The sequence below is a fragment of the Gymnoscopelus braueri genome, assembly GCF_963280865.1.
Source record: "Gymnoscopelus braueri genome assembly, chromosome: 2".
Lineage (NCBI taxonomy): Eukaryota > Metazoa > Chordata > Actinopteri > Myctophiformes > Myctophidae > Gymnoscopelus > Gymnoscopelus braueri.
In genome coordinates, this window is record NC_137604.1 from 16,226,607 (window position 1) to 16,242,925 (window position 16,319).

At 44.5% G+C, this 16,319-nt stretch overlaps 1 protein-coding gene across 1 annotated transcript; it reads right to left on the minus strand.

Moving 5' to 3' along the window:
* Positions 1-166: 166 nt before the first annotated feature.
* Positions 167-16,080, minus strand: LOC308105405 (transmembrane protein 132D-like; the record flags this gene model as incomplete). The annotated part of the gene is given in 14 exon segments (XM_080456109.1): positions 167-1,135; positions 1,927-2,118; positions 3,424-3,643; positions 4,805-5,007; positions 5,479-5,622; positions 6,742-6,937; positions 8,024-8,164; positions 8,795-9,061; positions 9,903-10,031; positions 11,110-11,336; positions 12,578-12,722; positions 12,724-12,788; positions 13,584-13,810; positions 16,041-16,080. Coding segments are annotated over 14 exon segments (3,165 nt in total).
* Positions 16,081-16,319: the final 239 nt, after the last annotated feature.

The following is a 16,319-nucleotide window of genomic DNA, read 5'->3' on the forward strand; positions in this document are numbered from 1 at the left end:
CAACAAGCGCACAGCGTGTGGCATCGTGATGAGCTGTGAGCTTGTCGATCTGCAAATGTTTGACAATTTTTGTGGTTAACCAAAGTGGTTCATTCTGGACCAGGAAGAGGTTGCTGTTTTTCCCAAGAATCTCAGTGTCATCACTCCTCTAACTGAACAGCGTCCATCAACAAACGATCTCTACCTCCTTAACGTCTTCCACTTTCACTTCGTCCGTCTTCTCCTCTACTTCCTCCTTCTTCCACTCCGCATCCTGTTCCTTCACCTCCACCTTTCTCCTCGGCCACTCCTCCTCCCCCTGCTCCTCCTCCGCCCCACCTTCCGTTCCTCCCCTCCCTTCCCTCTCCCCGTCCGCCATCGCTTTCCTCCTCCTCCTCCTGTCTCTCACCGCGCAGGGCAGACAGTTTGCCAAAAAGAGGACGGTTGACAGACAGAGGAGAGACAGGATCACTCCCGCCCCCACCTGCAGCTCCCTGTCTCCCAGTCTTTGCACCTCCTCCTCCTCCCTCTCCTTCTCCCGACGGCCTCCTCCTCCTTCTCCTCCTCCTCCTCCTCTCTCCTGGCTCGGGGAGAAGTACACGTCGCTCTCCCCGAGGTTCGGCATCAGCGCGGCCCGTTCCAGGTCGTTGCGCTGGACAACGACGCCTCGCTTCGCGCCGTAATAGTCTTCGGCGGTCGCGTTGTTGCCGGGCTCGTCGCCAAAGTTCGCCGCGTAGGCGCCGCCGTCCGACTCGACCAACATGTCGGAAAAGTCAAACTCGAAGTCCTCGCTCTCCCCGTCCTCGCTCCCCATTGGCCGGAGGAAGTCGGAGTCCAGGTTGACTCTTATCCAACCGGATCCCCTCGCCAGCCTCCTCGTCGGCCGTCCGGCCTCCTCCCCTTCCCCGCCGTCCCCTTCGGAAATGGAGTTGGAGGTGATCGGCGGGTCGACGCAGGCGCGCACGAGGAGCTCCGCCCGCAGCAAAGGCCCGCCTCCGTCGCCCTGGGCGATGACGTGTTGGACGCGGCCGGGGGTCACCACGACCACGGTCTCGGCCAATGAGGAGAGGCGTAGGGAGAAGGGAAGGCCGTCGAAGGAGGAGAGGAGGGAGGATGTGTCGTCACTGAACTGGAGCCATGTGCTGATGGAGGCTTCCTGGAGAGAGAGAGAGAGAGAGAGAGAGAGAGAGAGAGAGAGAGAGGGCAGAAAGAACAGTGACCCCTGTTTCTTTTATATCGTCTCTGTCAGGTGGAAACCTCATGTCCAAAACTGTTACTTTTCAGGATTCAAATTCAAAAATAGCAAAAGTAGCAGATCTACAAGCTCAAAACGAGCTTGTGGATCTGCTACTTTTTATACTTTTAAAGATGGGGTGCCATGATATTTTTCAACCCTAAAACCTGATCATAAGGTATTATTATTATGTAAGGATTTTTTTCAACAACAAAAAAGTGTACAGAAATGGTTAAAATTATGTTTTTATGTGGACACGCCTCCAGTTCATTAAGTATACCTGGTTCTCACCTTAGCACCTCCTCCACCACCTTAGCACCACCCACCTGTCCTTGTCCCTCCTCCTCCTCATGCCCACACCTGTTGTGTTATGATAATGAGGGGGAGGGTATGGCTTTGTGATGTCACTAAAGCGCTGTTTCTCTATTGGCACGTTTGACCCTCAAGGTTTCAGCCTCCAGGAAGAAACTCCAAATAGTCAGAGAAGACATAAAACACCATAAAAACACCACCGGGGGGCTTTATGAAGTTCTATCAACCTCATAGACACATGAAAAACAGAAAAAGTGCAAAACCATGGCACCACCTCTTTAAGTGACATTGTAGTATGAAGTTATATACTTCATGTGTTAGGTTTTCTTTCGCATAGGACCCGCATAGGACCCAAACACGGTCATTCACACAGGGTGTACAGGCAGTCACACAGCTCTAACCTGTCCATATTCGTAGAGGATGTTGTAGGCCGTCACAGTGGTCGTGATGACAGAAGGGTGGGCGGGGCTGGCCTTGATGGACATGCCGAGGCCGCCGACCACCTGCACAGAGAGGTCACCCAGGGTCACTGCTTCAGAGGACACTGTGATGTCACAACTCCCCAGCACCCCGTCCCACTGCTCCGATATGACCTGAGAGAGAGACAGACAGACAGACAGACAGACAGACAGACAGACAGACAGACAGACAGACAGACAGACAGACAGACAGACAGACAGACAGACAGACAGACAGACAGACAGACAGACAGACAGACAGACAGACAGAGTGAGAGTGAGAGACACACAGACAGAGAAACAGGGAGAGAGATACTGACCATGACTAACCATGATACTGACCGTGATACTGACCATGACACTGACCATGACACTGACCATGATACTGACCATGACACTGACCATGACACTGACATGATACTGAAATGATACTGACATATTACTGACACTGATACTGACCATGATACTGACCATGATACTGTCATGATACTGACAGGATGCTGACATGATGCTGACATGATACTGACCATGATACTGACCATGATACTGATATGATACTGACATGATACTGACCATGATACTGATATGATACTGACATGATACTGACCATGATACTGATATGATACTGACATGATACTGACCATGATACTGATATGATACTGACATGATACTGACCATGATACTGACACTGATACTGAAGCCGATACTGACACTGGTACTGACATATTTACACTTGATTATACCAGCCTCAGGTACATTTCATGATTTAAAATGACAGCCGATGAGTTTCCCAAGGAGCTTACTGGGGGAAAGGAGGTGTGTCAATTATGGGCATCACTTCCTGTTGTCAGTCATTTCAATTCGTTTGAGGGATCTGTGTCAGTCAATAATAATGTAGGAACACAACCTGACAGAAATCAAAAAGGGTCATATTAGTCTGCCTACTTATCCAACAAGTTCTCCCTCCACACAGCTGATTCATATTAATGATCAATGCTTATTATCAAGCGCTGAAGTCAATTAACAAGCACTATGTAATTCTCATGCAGAGATTCAGGTGTCACAGCAGCAACAGCAGCCAGTATGAAACACAGGACAGGAGCTTAGGCTACAGCTAACGGCAAGTGTCAAGAGCCATTGATCATTAGTCTGAATCAGCTGTGTGGAGCCAGGGAGATCTTGTAGGGAAGTAGGGCAGGCAGACTAATATGACCCTTTCTGATTTCTGTCTTTTATTGACCGACACGGATCACTCAAATTAATTGAGTGACTAACAACAGGAAGTGATGCCCATAATGCATGCAAGGCCTCACGGGACACTGGACACTGGTAGATACAGTTCAAGCAGAAATCGGCTGGCCCAGCATTGCCGGGGGTTTTTGCGCTGACAATGCGACGTGTCAATCAGCGTGTTCAGCAGAGTCATAAATCATCACCTACATGCAGCGATGTTCTGCCAGGTCGTAAACCAATCACGGTGCCTCGTTCCCCAAGGACGGCCGTCTGAGGGTTCTCCACTCTCAGCCAGCTGTGGAGCAGCTCTGTCACGTCCACAAACCAGTCAGACGAGCCCAGCAGGTGTGTGGTGTCACCCTGAGCATCCTGGGCCGTGAACTGAGTCAGAACCTGGACTGTAGAACGCTGGAATAACGGAGAACAACTGGAGGGGGGGGGGGGGGGAGAAAGAGAGAGAGAGAGAGAGAGAGAGAGGGGGGGGGGGGGCAGAAAGAACAGTGGCCCATGTTTCTTTTATATGTCCAAAACTGTTACTTTTCAGGATTCAAATTCAAAAATAGCAAAAGTAGCAAATCCACAAGCTCGAAATGTGTGGGTCCTTGACATGAAAGAGTTTGAGAACCACTGCTACCTCACTACCTACTTTATAGTTTGTTGTGTCTGTTGCGCTACTGAGTGGAACAGAATGGAAGCAGCAGCAGACATTCTTATTTGCACCACTAGACAAGATTTCACCTTTGTAACATCTGTCTAATCCCTTCTTAAGCATCTGATATTTTAAATCCCACCGCTCCTCCACCCCCTCACACGTTCATTTTCTAACATGTTCAACTAAACAGCTTTCATAAAGCTAGAAACTACTACTCAACTAAGAGCTGTTTCCTACATTGGACAATAACTATACTGTTATTTTGTCCAATCTGTATGGTAGAGTATGTTAATACAAGTATATACAAGTGGGGTGGTTGTATTTGGTCTCCCTGCTCTTATATCGAGACATTTAGATCCTGTTTGACCCAGCCTTTGACACAATCCTGTCTCTGGTTTGACACCAATTTTGACCTGAAGGTCAAAGGTCCTGAAAAATTCAATTTCTCCCCTGAGCAAGCAGGCAGGCTCTATTAGCTCAGTGGTAAAAACTAAAATAAATCAGCACTTGAGCAGGAGACCTGGATTCAAATCCCGGGTATAGAACCAGGCTTTACCTGATTTAACTAATCAGTTAGCAGTTTTGATACAAACAATATGTTGTGAGACTGTGAATGTTTTAAGTGTAAGCAGCAGAGTCAAGAGAATCTGTACTCAGTTGACTTTAAATGATCGTACCCGGTTGTCTGTCATGACAACCCACTGGATTCCATTAATTTGACTATGATGTTTTTTACTAGAACAGTGATTATCAACCTTTTTAATTTCAAGGACCCCCATTTTATACCATTTAAAGAAACATCTCTGAGACCCCAATATACGCTATGAAATCCTCAGAGTTAATTTAACTCTGAGAGTTACAGATCAGTGACTCCTCAAGGACCCCTGGGGGTCCCCGGGCCCCACTTTGAGAACCACTAGTATAATGGACTCATACCCATTCTCAGTCAAGTGGTTCCAGCCATCTATAGCGTTGAGAACGGGGTCTGACAGGGACACTCGCAGGGGCACCGAGGGAGCCCACACTGACAGACACACGGACCCACTGAGCATGCCCAGTTGAAACTCCACCCGCACGCAGGTGCTCCCCATTCCTGATTCGCTGCCATCCACAAAGAGGGTGGAGCAATCGCTGGACACCTGTTGCAGAGACAGAGACAAAAGGCACGCATGCACACACATGCACCCACACCCACCCACACACACCCACACACACACACACACACACACACACACACACACACACACACACACACACACACACACACACACACACACACACACACACACACACACACACACACACACACACACACACACACACACACATCCTTTGCTCTGTCAGAAGTTGCAGTGAATAAGCCACCTGAGAGACACAAGTATACGGATCATATGGAAATGTTTTGTGTCATAGTATTTTTCTTTTTACAATGTTTCTTTTTTACCTTTATTTACCCAGGGGAGGTTCGTTGAACACGACTACACGAGTGCTCTTTATCAGCGATGCACTGTTTCTCAGTGACACTCGCTGTGTGATTGCTATGATCCCTGAAACCTGAGTGTGTGTGTGCATGTGTGCGTGCGTGTGTTGACCTTGATAATGTGTGCTACCTTGATAATGTCTTCGTTGGTCGACCGACACCTGACAACAGTGGTGACATCAGACACCTGCCCATCGTGTCCCACGGCCAGCGCGATCACAGGGAGTGACACATGCTCGCCGGTCAAAATGGCCGTGTTTATGATTGTGTTACTCTTAAGAGACAAAGGGAAAAAAAAAAAACATCCAATTACATCATCAGTATCGGTATTTTCAGCTGAAATTAGATTGCAGTCAAATATACATACAGTATCTCTTCCCTTGACATTTCTTGAAAACTAACTGTTGACTCAGGTTTCCAGAAGGCATACCCATTTCCTGTTCCAGTTCAGTGTCCCATAGCTTCATCTGATTGGCTCAGCAGTAGATTTGAACAGGAAACAAACGAAGTTATGAGAAAATGAACAGCCATAGTGATGGGAACTATCGTTTGTTTGGGTGCATCCACACACATAAGATGCAAGTTGACGCTAGTTGTCGCAAGCCCTTGTTCCGGTTCCGGACATTTCTGGCCATTACTCAAGGAAGAGCGGAACCCGGATATGCGCCTCAGACACGCATCAGGACGATCTTTCCGGTTTTCCCATAACATGGGAGTGGATGGAACGTCCGGTGATTTGCCTCTTATGTGTGGATGCACCCTTTCAGTGACTCAAGTCATTTAGTTCCTGTTCACTTTAGTTCCAATAATTTGTTCACCATTCACCATTCAGTACTTCGGGTTCCGCCCTCCTCACATAGTTTAGTCCAATGACGGAAGAGGGGCAACTGACTGACTTAACCTCACGGCACCAGGCTTTACACATGGAGGAAAACAAACAACTCGAGGAATGATAGCGTTTGAGGAAGTGACCGAGATCGTTCCTGTTCACCAAAAATAACTAATCACTCGCAAACGTCACAACACTATTATGCCACCTTCTAGAAACCTGGGTCTACAGTTATGCACAGAGCCTATTCCACTCCAAAAATATACCTTTGTAACAGCAGCCATATTGACATGAAATAGTAAAGACAGGTGTTGTTACCAATTATGCTAATTAAGGTTCCATTCCATTAGTGTATCAGAGTCTTTCCAGTGAGCCAACATACACAATAGCAGCACCCTGACACTGTTTAACTGAATGGTACACAACCTTAATTATAGGAGCAACTTCATAAATGTCATTGTTAGAAATGACTTGCCAGCCAATGAATATCAATGAATGGATGGAGGTTTATAGTGTGTGAATCAATCAAGGAATGTAGGGGATGAATGAAGGAATAATCTATACCTCTGTGATGGGAGCAATGCCCACGATTTGTCGGTCGGCAAATGAGAAGGTGCTCACTGCTGCCCCGTGTGCCAAGTGGATGTTATTGCGCCCTGAGTACTCCACCCACCAATTAGCTGTTACTGTCATGGCAACACCGAAACTCCGCCTCAGGCCGTCAACTGAGAGACACGCCACCTGCTGGAGGACAGAGTGACTGCAGAGGGAGGGTGGAGGGAGGGATAGAGCGAGAAGTAAGGATAGATTGAACAATTTACACATTTGCTGTTTTTTTTGTGCATTCATAAATATTCCATTTATAAAACATTAAAGGTATCTTGCATCTGAATGAATCTAACACTGTTTCAGTACTGGCATTCTCTCTGTAAGACAGAGACTTCAAGATATGCTCATTTCTATGTAATTGTGCTTTTCTTTGAACGGTCCCCTGAGGGATTCCAGGCAACCATATAGGGTTTAAGTAGCTACGGAAAAATATCTTACACATAGGGCTGTGGTGTATTGTGATCATATCATGACTAGTGGTGAAGTTGGCATGATGCCATCTTTATCAATGATCTGCATAATGATCGATTTTTAAATAAACAAAAACGTAACCAATTCAAAAATAAAGATAAATCTGCCATATTGGCCTCCATAGCCATGAATATCGTCCTAATATATCTCTGCTCTCGGGCGGAAACCAGCTATATGTCCAAAATACTAACTTTTCAGGAAATAAAAAAAGATACATGTCTTTAAAACAACACAATACTGCCTCATCAATGTCGGTATGGTGACTTTATACATTGTCAGATACTTGAATGTGTCCTTATATCATCATCACTTTACCCAAATACAGCTTGACCATTAATGTGGAGATTCTTTTATTTCATCATTCTAATCAATGATGGAAAAAACAACTATCTCCAAAGTTGGAGTTAGGTGGTTTGACCGACAGTTTTGAGGATCCAATGGAGTTAGGAGGTTTAGTCAGAAGCGCTTTTTAAAACTTTCATTGGTTCAATATTTATAAAAAAAACACACACAGAAGTAAAGGGTGTTCAATAGCACTGATTTATAAACATTTTTAAAACGTTGAAAAATGGAGATAGCTGGTTTCTGCCCGACAGCGACAATATACTATACCAGTCTGATATATCAGACTATGTCTAGTTGTTGTATTCCTCAACAGCTACTAAACATGACTGTTTCCAACATTAGACTGTGATTGCAGGCTGTTGTTAATAAGAGCATGCAGTTTAACCACATTTTGCATCAACTATGGTGTGTGTTAACGTACGTCAGAGGGACACGTTTATGACAGATGATGGAGATGATGTCATGCTTGGAGGCCTGGCTTCTCTCCAGAGTCACCGCCCACAGGTCAGAGGTCAACGTTCGCTGGGCCAGCATCGACACCAGGCCCTTCTTCACCTTCAGCCTGTGGATAGGATAACACACACACGCACACACACGCACACACAGACAACCCTCTTATTGACAGCTAGCCTGCTACAGAACCACGCCATAAAAAGTGTTGAGATTACAAAGTTCCTCTTTGGCGAAAAGCAATGCAAGCAAAGGGACAGGAATGCATGGCTCCATAAAACTGCCACTGCGTCATTCATTACATTTTCAATGTTTTATGAGAGTGGCTCTCAACCTGTGGCCCGGGGCCCACTGGTGGGCCGTGAGGATACTGCAAGTGGGCCCCCAAATAATTGGCAAAACACTAAGATTTTAATGATAATTTAACAATTATTACAAAAAACATCATGGTATTGTTTTTGTTTTAAACCTTGAAAAAAAGGTTTTCTTTGTGATACCAGTAAATAGGAACTATACTATGTAAGTACAACTATGTTAGTTCCATTGAACACAATCCATTGTTTGACTATTAAAACAAACATGCTTTATTTTACATGCTTATTAAAACATGCTCTGAAAATGCACGCGTCACCCATCTGACCACTTGTATAAGTGGTCAGGTGGGTGGGAAAAGGTTGAGAAACCACTGTTTTATGAGGGTTTTTTGTTTGTTTGTTTGTTTGTTTGTTACATTTCCATTTACCTGATGACAACAAACTCAGAGCTGAAGTTGGCTCTGAGGTTGACTGACACGCCAACGGTCTGTCCTGTCCACACCGGGCCCTTATGGTAGCGAATCAGGACGTGGGGATCCAAGATAAGCTCCTCCTCTTCCTGCCCTTTCAAACAGGCTTCTTCCTCTTTGGTCCTATTCCTCTGTTTGTGATTCTTCTTCTCCTCCTCCTCTCTCAGCTTCACCACACCGATGTTGAAGAGCTGCCTCTGGGACTGGGGGAAGTCCTCCACACACCTGGATGGATGAATGATTGATAGAAGAGGACCATTTCCTGAATTCAGTGGTGTAAAGTAAGTAAGTACATTTACTCAAGTACTGTACTCCACTGCAAGTATTTGACAACTTTAGCTACTAGTTACTTTATAGATTTTGATTATTACAAAACATACATTCACTTCAGCCCTATATACATTTCGGCCATTTGAAAATAGACAATCTACAAGCTCTCAATGCGTCGCGATCTCAAGGTGACTGCTTGTAAATATTTGGGTAAATGTTATATATTATTCTACATTAGATTACATATATTGTTATTATTATTAATAATATTAATATAATAGACAGACAGACAGACAGACAGACAGACAGACAGACAGACAGACAGACAGACAGACAGACAGACAGACAGACAGACAGACAGACAGACTTCTTTCAATATATCTCGTTTTCTATTATAAAAATGACCCGTATACCATAGAAGGTAAAAAGTCATTTATTTTTCATAAACTCAAACTTTATTTTACTCCTGATAGCAAATGCTAATTGAGGACAAGTCTCTCTCACTCTCAAACATGTAAACATTGAATATTGACAATTTGGGGGGAATTGAGCCACACTTCTTTGCCGGGTCATTTCGGACCCTAACACCACAAGTGTCACATTTTTTTTTGGAGACCATCAGAATTAATTAATTAGTTAAAATGGCTATTTCTGAGGATATCATGAAGCCTTGTTCCAATAAAGAAATGTAAAGGGTACTTTTTACCTATTCAAACTTGAAAACTGGTCAAAAAAGACCCTAACACAATGGAAGGGTTAAGTGTATATGAGCCAAATGGCCAGTGAACTGAACTACCTGGGTGATGCTGGTTTCAGGTTGGACACAGGGCCAAAGGAGGAGTAGTACAGCTGGATGTGGCTCCCCATGGGGCCACGCATGTTCCTGAGGGCCCCTGCTGCTGCACCCGCACGACCAGGCTGGTGTCTGGATACAAGAACAAACCAATGCATGAAATACATTTCTTGTATGGATCATACAAATGCCTGAAGAACCACCACACCACTGCTATAGTAGTCCAGCTGCTTTCCTCCATTCTAACATGATAAGTTAGAGCTCCATTACATTATTGGCTCGATGATGTCATACCATCTGTTTCAAGTTGGCTACATGACGTTCTACAAAGTTACTCCCATTAGAACGGACTGGAGGCATGAATGAGTTGTTCTCTGTCTGGAGGACTATAAGAATATGCTGAAATAGTATTGAGAGGTTTTGTAAATGTGGGATCCAAGTGATACCCAAGGGGAACAATTCCCCACATCTACAAAGGTTTTATGATTATGGTGGCTAAAGGTATCAAGAAGATGATGTATGTATATACAGTACTGTATGCGTGCGTGCGTGCGTGCGTGCGTGCGTGCGTGCGTGCGTGCGTGCGTGCGTGTATGTATGTTAGTTTGTTTGTGATATGGTTAAATGTCTCTCTTACAGTATATTTGAGTTCTGTATCAGTTTTTGTTAAGTGGTGATTTGTCAAAAATGAAAATAAAATGATTGAAAGAAAGAGCTCCATTACGATACCTACACCTTCACTCACTAGTTGCAGGGGCGTCACAGGGGGGGTGTAAGTGGGACTGAGTTAATAGGCCCTCCCCCCCCAAAAATAAAAGAGAAAAAAAAAGGTTTTTTTTTTTCTTTTTTAAAGGAAAGAAATCATAGGGGGGCCCACAGTGAATATTTGTCCCCAGGGCCCAGAATTTGGTGCTACGCCCCTGACTAGTTGTAAACACTAGGGGGAGGACTGACAGACAGACAGAGTTTTGTTCATTTTATAGTAGAACATTCATCTTCTTTCTACGTTTAGAATGATCACAACTCAGTAATAGGCGATATCATGTTTGAATGAATACTTGTTGTGAATAGTATACTGAGGCAAGTCTGCAATGAAGGAAGTGGATGAAAAGATGAACTTCATGAACTTCATGAACTTCATGAACTTCATGAATGAATGAATGAATGAATGAATGAATGAATGAATGAATGAATGAATGCATGTATTCACCTGAGAGGAGCAGTATCTCTCGCTCTGCCAGTTCGATCGTTGTCACCAGTGTCACCATGCCAGCGGTGGTCATTGCCGTGCCAGCTTCCCCGGCGGTGGCTTTGGCGGCTCGGTGCCCGGTGACGTCTGATTTGCTGGTCCAAGCCCCAATATGATTGGTCAAAGAGGTCCGACTCAAACCAGTCCCTGGGCAGGGTAAGAGTCACCATGCACAGACCCAGTGGGGGCTGGAAGACACAGAAAACATGACGGAATGGACTACGAACATGGACCATATGAACATTTCATGTCACGATTATTGTGGCCAAAATAATTAATTAACCATATTCATGCTTAAAACTCTCAACATGCCACTTTTGTTAACCACTTGCACCCCAGCATCCATATTGGGAAACGTTCGGCAAAAATAGTAGATCTACAAGCTCACAACGCGTCGCAAGAACACGCGTTGTGAGCTTGTAGATCTGCTATTTCTGGTGAAGAGATGTGGTGTAGACCGAAAAAAGCGGTCCAAGTACAGAGCCAACCCATGTCCAGTGTATGACTGATCATTTCACGATAAATTTAAATCTCTGCGATATGATTATTGTGAGTGGTTTTATAAACGTTATAAACGATAATAACGATTATCATCCCATCCTTAGAATGGACAGAGATGCCCGATGCGACACGTAACACGTTGTGAGCTTTTGGCTATTTTCGCTGAGAGTAAATCTTACCCATGACCCTTTAAACTACAAGGCCACCTAACCAAGAGGACATCAATCAATCAATCAATCAATCAATCTGATTGAAAATAATTTACTAGCTATTACAGTGAGGAAAACTTTGCACACACACACACACACACACACACACACACACACACACACACACACACACACACACACACACACACACACACACACACACACACACACACACACACACACACACACACACTAGGGGCATTCACAACTAATGATTTTTACTAGTCGACTCATTTGACCCAGTGGTAGTCGACTAGTCGAAATTTACATTTTAAAATAAAAATAAATAAAAATATATATAAAACCTTTTTTTTTTTAGGGGGGCCATTGTTTTAATGCCATCCTACTACTATATTACTATTATTATTATCCTCCTGCCCAGCAGCGTCTCAAAGGATCCCCATTGCCCAATAATAGGCTTTTATTGGGCATACTTTTGACCCCCTTTTGAAAAAAAAAATTAAGTCAGGAGGATAATAATAATAGTAAGATGGGCCATTGCTATGGCATACATTTTTTTTTTTTTTTAAATCAACTATTCGACTAGTACCAACAAGGTCGACTAGTGGTTATATTAGTCGACTAGTCGACTAGTCGACTAGTTGGTGAAAGCCCTAACACACACACACACACACACACACACACACACACACACACACACACACACACACACACACACACACACACACACACACACACACACACACACGTGGCTGTACCTGTGTAATGCAGGAGGCCTTGTGCTCCTGGGTGTCTTTGAAGGCGTGCAGGGTGATGCAGGTGGCCGCGGTGCTGCCGTTGCCGCGCACGTGGAACAGCGCTCTCACCCTGTACCACTCCTGTCCCCCCTCCCCCCTCTCTGACCACACCCCCCGACAGCAGGGACGCCAGCAGCGGCGGAGACAGAGGAGCCACGGCCTCTGATATCAGCTGTGAAGTGAGAGAGAGGAGGGGGAGGAGGTCAAGTATTAGAGTAGAAGGTCATCCTCTTTGATTTCCTGTTTGCAGACCTGTGTAGTCTGTCTTGGAGGACTGCTGTCCACAGAGAGTGCCATTTAATCCAGCAGGATTAGATTTAATCCAACTTCCTTAAGCAGGCACATCTGTCTGTCTGTCTGTCTGTCTGTCTGTCTGTCTGTCTGTCTGTCTGTCTGTCTGTCTGTCTAGCTATCTATCTAGCTATGTCCGTCGGTCGGTCGGTCGATCAGTCGGTCGGTCAGTCGGTCGGTCGGTCTGTCCGTCCGTCTGTTCGTCCTGCCTACCTACCTACCTACCTGTCTATCTGTCTGTCTGTCTATCTGTACAATTTGCAATTTAGGCATTTAGCAGACTCACAATAAACACATCAATTGCAGAGAGACAGTGTAGCGCCTCAGTAAACTAGGATCACAGGTAAACCAAGAACCCAGCATCAGTGTATGTCTGTTTGTTTTTGGAAATAGGGAAGCACTCCATAAATGTTTGAACTGAAAATGTATATATCTTTATCCTGTGCTTCACAATAAAAAATATTTGAACCACAAAAAAAAGAAAGAACCCAGCGTCTGTCTGTCTGTCTGTCTGTCTGTCTGTCTGTCTGTCTGTCTGTCTGTCTGTCTGTCTGTCTGTCTGTCTGTCTGTCTGTCTGTCTGTCTGTCTGTCTGTCTGTCTGTCTGTCTGTCTGTCTGTCTGTCCTTCTGTCTGTCTGTCTGTCTGTCTGTCTGTCTGTCTGTCTGTCTGTCTTACCTGTGTAACCGAGTAAGGCCCAAACGAAGCCCGGATGCCCGGTTTGGCGGCCAGCCCGGGCGGGGGCACCAGCAGCAGGCTCTGGGAGAAGGAAAAGGGGCTGGAGTTGGAGAAGAGAGGCCCCAGCTCCGCCTGGGACAGAGGCAGGTGCCTCCAGGTAGGAGGCACAACGGACATCTGGACCGGCAGGGAGAGAGGGTGCGGGGGCTGCGTGTGGGACGGAGGGACTGGAGGAGGGGGGTTGTGAAGGAGGTACGACACGTCAGAACAGAAGAATGACCTCTAAATTGCAGTGGTTCTCATACCTTTTAATTTCAAGGACCACCAGTTTGTTATGCAATAGGCCACGGACCGCCATAACTCTGAGAGTGTACAAATGGAACCGTATGGATGTGCATCTGCTATTTTTGAACATTAAAAAAAAAAATTGAAAGTGTTTTTTAACACAAATTTTCTCTTCCAGGGGTCCCTGGCACAAAATAATTTCAGGGTCTGCAGCCACATATATATATCAATTTAGGGGTCCTTGGCACGAAAAAGTTTGAGAACTACTAGTTAGAAGGCATTAGTAGAATCGGCCTCAGGTCTTAATGGGTTAAAGAACCATACCATTGACATTACTGTCAACCATGGTTTGTTTGATTCCCAGGGAAGCCACTGGATTTCATTCATTTGAGCACTAGAAATCAACATGCAGGGACTTATTTGAGAAAGGTAAACCAACACACTGTATTTTTGTCAAAGTTAAAACTGATGTTTGAGCATATGTTTGAATTCATTTTAAAGGGCAGATTGATTTGAGAAGTGTAGCTGAAAATGGCTCTTGAATAAAATACTGATTAACAAACTAAATGAAAAAAGAATTAATGGCTTATTAGAGGTGCAATACTGCAAATTTAATCAACACTTGACTCAATTACTGAGGCAAGTTCAGTACATAAACAACCGCAAAATATGAACACAAGATCATGTACGATACTTGGCCAAAGTTGTGAATGTGAAACAACAATGACATTTTATATTATATTAGCCCATATTGTGTATCGTTATTGCTATAAAAGAGGTATAACAGTACTTTATCTCCTACAGTACAGTACAGCAGTGATACATGATATTAAACAACAAAATATGTTGAAGTGTATTGTAGGCTACACACCTAACTCACCAAATACATACTGCATGTACATATTCTATTTGAATGTATGGTCTTTAGCTGTCTTGTGTCATTATTTCTCATGTAAACGAGGCTCACCTGCTGTAAGGATCCAGAGCAGTACCAACATCCTGTCTCTTCCTCTGCCCCACAAAGCATTGGGCCAGCTTTCATCTCCCATCACTACAGTCCTGAGATATCACAATAAGACACATGTATTTTTGGGACATCTTAATGCAGTCACACTGTGTCACATGTATTGCTGTAACATCTTAAAGGGGAATACCACTTATTTTCAACATTGAACTATGTCTTTAATTTGGCTCCGCCCCCTCAGCCAAAAGTGCACCCTGCGTATGTCACTGATCACATGATCTCAATCAATTATCCAGTTCTAGGCAACATAGAAGGGGGGTGGGGACTTTTTTCTTATTTCCACACAACAACTCTAAGGTGTATTAAAGACATAGTTCAATGTTGAAAATGAGTGGTATTCCCCTTTAACCACTCAAAACCCTCTAGTCTTAGTGAAACTTACTTTTAACCAAAAATAGCAGATCTAAAGCTTGTAGATTGGATGTTTTTGGCAAATGTTCCCCCCAGAATACGGATGCCCACAGGCACAAAACCAAAGGGAGTGCCACTGATCTCATTCCCCCTAGATTCGGCACAAACATGGGGATGAATTCATTCTACTATTATGTCACCAAAATGTGGAATACCCATACCAACAGAGATCAAAAAGTGTGACTCCGTACCCTCCTTCAAAACCGCCATAAAAGAGCATCTGTCTGCAATTTACAATTAGACCTACAAGTCCTCTAGCAAAAAGAAATGACCCAGCACTGTTTTTCTGTAAATATACTATTGATGATTTCTTGTATGGTATTGTATGTCTTTATATGTATTGACGACTTGAATACATAGGACCACAATGGAAACAAGCCCTCAGGGCTTTTTGTGTTATCCTTATAGCATTATTGTATAACTGTACCCCTGTACTTTTTGCAAACTGTTAATAAAGTATTCAAGTGGTTAATGCAGTCACACTGTGACAAATGTGATATAAAGGTGCACACGCACGCACGCACGCACGCACGCACGCACGCACGCACGCACGCACGCACGCACGCACGCACGCACGCACGGACGGACGGACGGACGGACGGACGGACGGACGGACGGACGGACGGACGGACGGACGGACACACACACACACACACACACACACACACACACACACACACAAACACACTTTCTTGTTCGCGCCTGCATCTCAGTTGTGTGTCCAGTACAGTACTTACCTGTGTACATGTGAACTAAGTCCATGTCAGATGCATTCATGCTGTGGTCATCATCTCCTCCATGGGCGTTTTGGTTGAGTTGTGTCCAACTTTACTGTACAGTACAATAATTCCACAATCCCTCAGCTCAGAGCTCCCTGATGTACCCGGGGATTTAAAACACAAACATGTAATCCTTCAAGCCAAAACAAATTCAGAATAAAAAAAAACTGAATTTTGTTTCCTTTGTTTATTCCTGTTTATTTTGTAATAGTTCTCCCTTCTTCTTGCTGTACAGCT